At 41.5% G+C, this 2,010-nt stretch overlaps 1 protein-coding gene across 1 annotated transcript in view; it reads left to right on the top strand.

The window, feature by feature from the left end:
- Positions 1 to 424: 424 nt before the first annotated feature.
- LOC116680318 (uromodulin-like 1) overlaps positions 425 to 2,010 on the top strand; it is a 4,388-nt gene continuing 2,802 nt past the window's right edge. The window contains exon 1 of the mRNA XM_032509453.1: positions 425 to 884. Within this exon, the coding sequence (XP_032365344.1) occupies positions 703 to 884 (182 nt within the window). The 5' untranslated portion in view covers positions 425 to 702. The remainder of the gene's footprint in view (positions 885 to 2,010) is intronic.

Raw genomic sequence — 2,010 nt, 5'->3', positions numbered from 1 at the left:
CGGCTCTTTGATGCATGTTGTCCCCCCCCCCTCCCCTTTCATGTCATAATTTATCCTAAAAATGCCCCCCCAAACCACTCTTGGAATGGCATTGTAGAGAACTCGGTCAGCCCATTACCCTGGCAATCCCTTAACTTTTCATGCAGCCTTTTTTAAACCAGCTCTTTAGTCTTTGGATTTTGACTAAATAATTGCAAAATGCGTGCCTTTGTAGAGTGCTGCTTAGCAATTGACAGCATGTTAACACATTAAACAAAGCTGGGGAATATGATACATGGTAAACATAACTGTTCTCTCAAAGCACCATTGTGTGGATTCTTGTTTACGTCGAATAAGACGGTGTTTGGCAGCTAATCAGAATTGTCAGTTGAGGAGAGTTCTGAAGGAGTACCTGCTCAACTATGACAAAGGATTCAAGCAGTGAAATCATTCACTGTGATGGATTACATCTCTCAGCAAGTTTCAGTTCTCCACAGTTGATTTTCATTATGCAGCAAAACAAATGAACAAAGTGCTGTCTGGAGAGTATGAAATGGATCTTTAAACTTTAAAATCCTGCTAAAACATTAACTTTTCTTCCATGGTCAGCAGTGATGTAACATATGAACCTGTATAGACAAACATTACATACCACGGGTTTATATTTCCAGTGTAACAGAAGTTTCAGATGACCTATGTGGCAGTGGGAACTACTCAGCAGAGATGAGTCTGAACCTGGGTGGAGGTGTAGAGCCTGGGGATTCTGTGCCTGCCTTGGGGACCCTCAGAGTGGTAATCAACCTGAAGACAAACAACAGTCGGGTAAACCTCGAGGTCACCTCGTGTTGCTTGTCTCCAAACATCCAGCCTGACCTTAGCAACTCTACCTGCTGCCTTTTCTCCAGGTACGCAGCAAAGTAAAGTGACTAGGAAGAGGTTGTGTTGTTTAAAGTTAAGAGGGGTACATTTTTGCCGTGTTTTCATTTCAGGCAAAAAGAAGCAGCTCAACAACAACAAAAAAAATGTAATATTAAAACTAAATATAGACGAGCAGAGGCAGCAAATACAGGATGTACACAGTGGGAAATTGACAGTACATTTACTGATTTATGTGAAGCCATCTGGACTGTATCTCATGAAATGAAAAGCACGCACTTTAGTCTTTCCTTGTCGGCTTTTTTTATTTTTTAAATGCTGCTTCACATAGTAGAAACTGGACGGAGGTTTTCAAAATATATGGTAAAAAACCTTTTGGTTTTTGTAAACATATATTAGGAGTGCATGCATGAATAATGCATGCAATAAACTTTTCAACCTCTGTAACAGGCCCACCACCACCTGGCCAGATTGCCATTGCTTACAAACCTGTTTACTAGAGAAACAGTGTTATTATAATTCATCAATCCAGGGAGTTGCAGGTTCATTTCTAAGAGTTAAATATTCTCTGCTTAGTAAACAGAGGGCCGCTGAAGGTTGATGGTGTTATCTCTCTGAGCCAGCATCACTCAGATAAATAGAAATTCAGCCTGCTCCTCCACACTTAAGAAAGGCAGCGGTAGAAATACATCTAAAATGTGTCAAACTGTGAGAAGGCTGTCTGTTTTTACAGTGTATCTGAACAGAACACTTGTTAAAGTGTGAACACCTAAGCCAAATCTTTTTAATATGTCTGTGAGGTGGAATGAAAAGAGACTGCAAAACATTCGTCACCCTGAAATCATAAAAGTAAACCGTCATCATACTGAGGAATACATTCCAGACGATAAAGCTGAATTTAAATAACTTGGATTAGGTTGCAGCTGTCCCGGTGGTCCTGCTGCACGCCATGCTTTGTTCTGTTGCACCGTGCTACGCCCTGCAATGCCATGAACTACTACCACCACACCATTTCTAGTCACTGTTCCATTATCTTTATTGTGACTACTATTGCCACTGTTCATCACACCCCCAACCTGCACCGTCAGACACCTCCTACCAAGAGCCTGGGTCTGTCCGAGGTTTCTTCCTAAAAGGGAGATTTTCCTCGCCACT

This window comes from Etheostoma spectabile, chromosome 3, assembly GCF_008692095.1.
Source record: "Etheostoma spectabile isolate EspeVRDwgs_2016 chromosome 3, UIUC_Espe_1.0, whole genome shotgun sequence".
NCBI lineage: Eukaryota > Metazoa > Chordata > Actinopteri > Perciformes > Percidae > Etheostoma > Etheostoma spectabile.
This window is presented reverse-complemented; position numbering and strand designations above follow the sequence as displayed.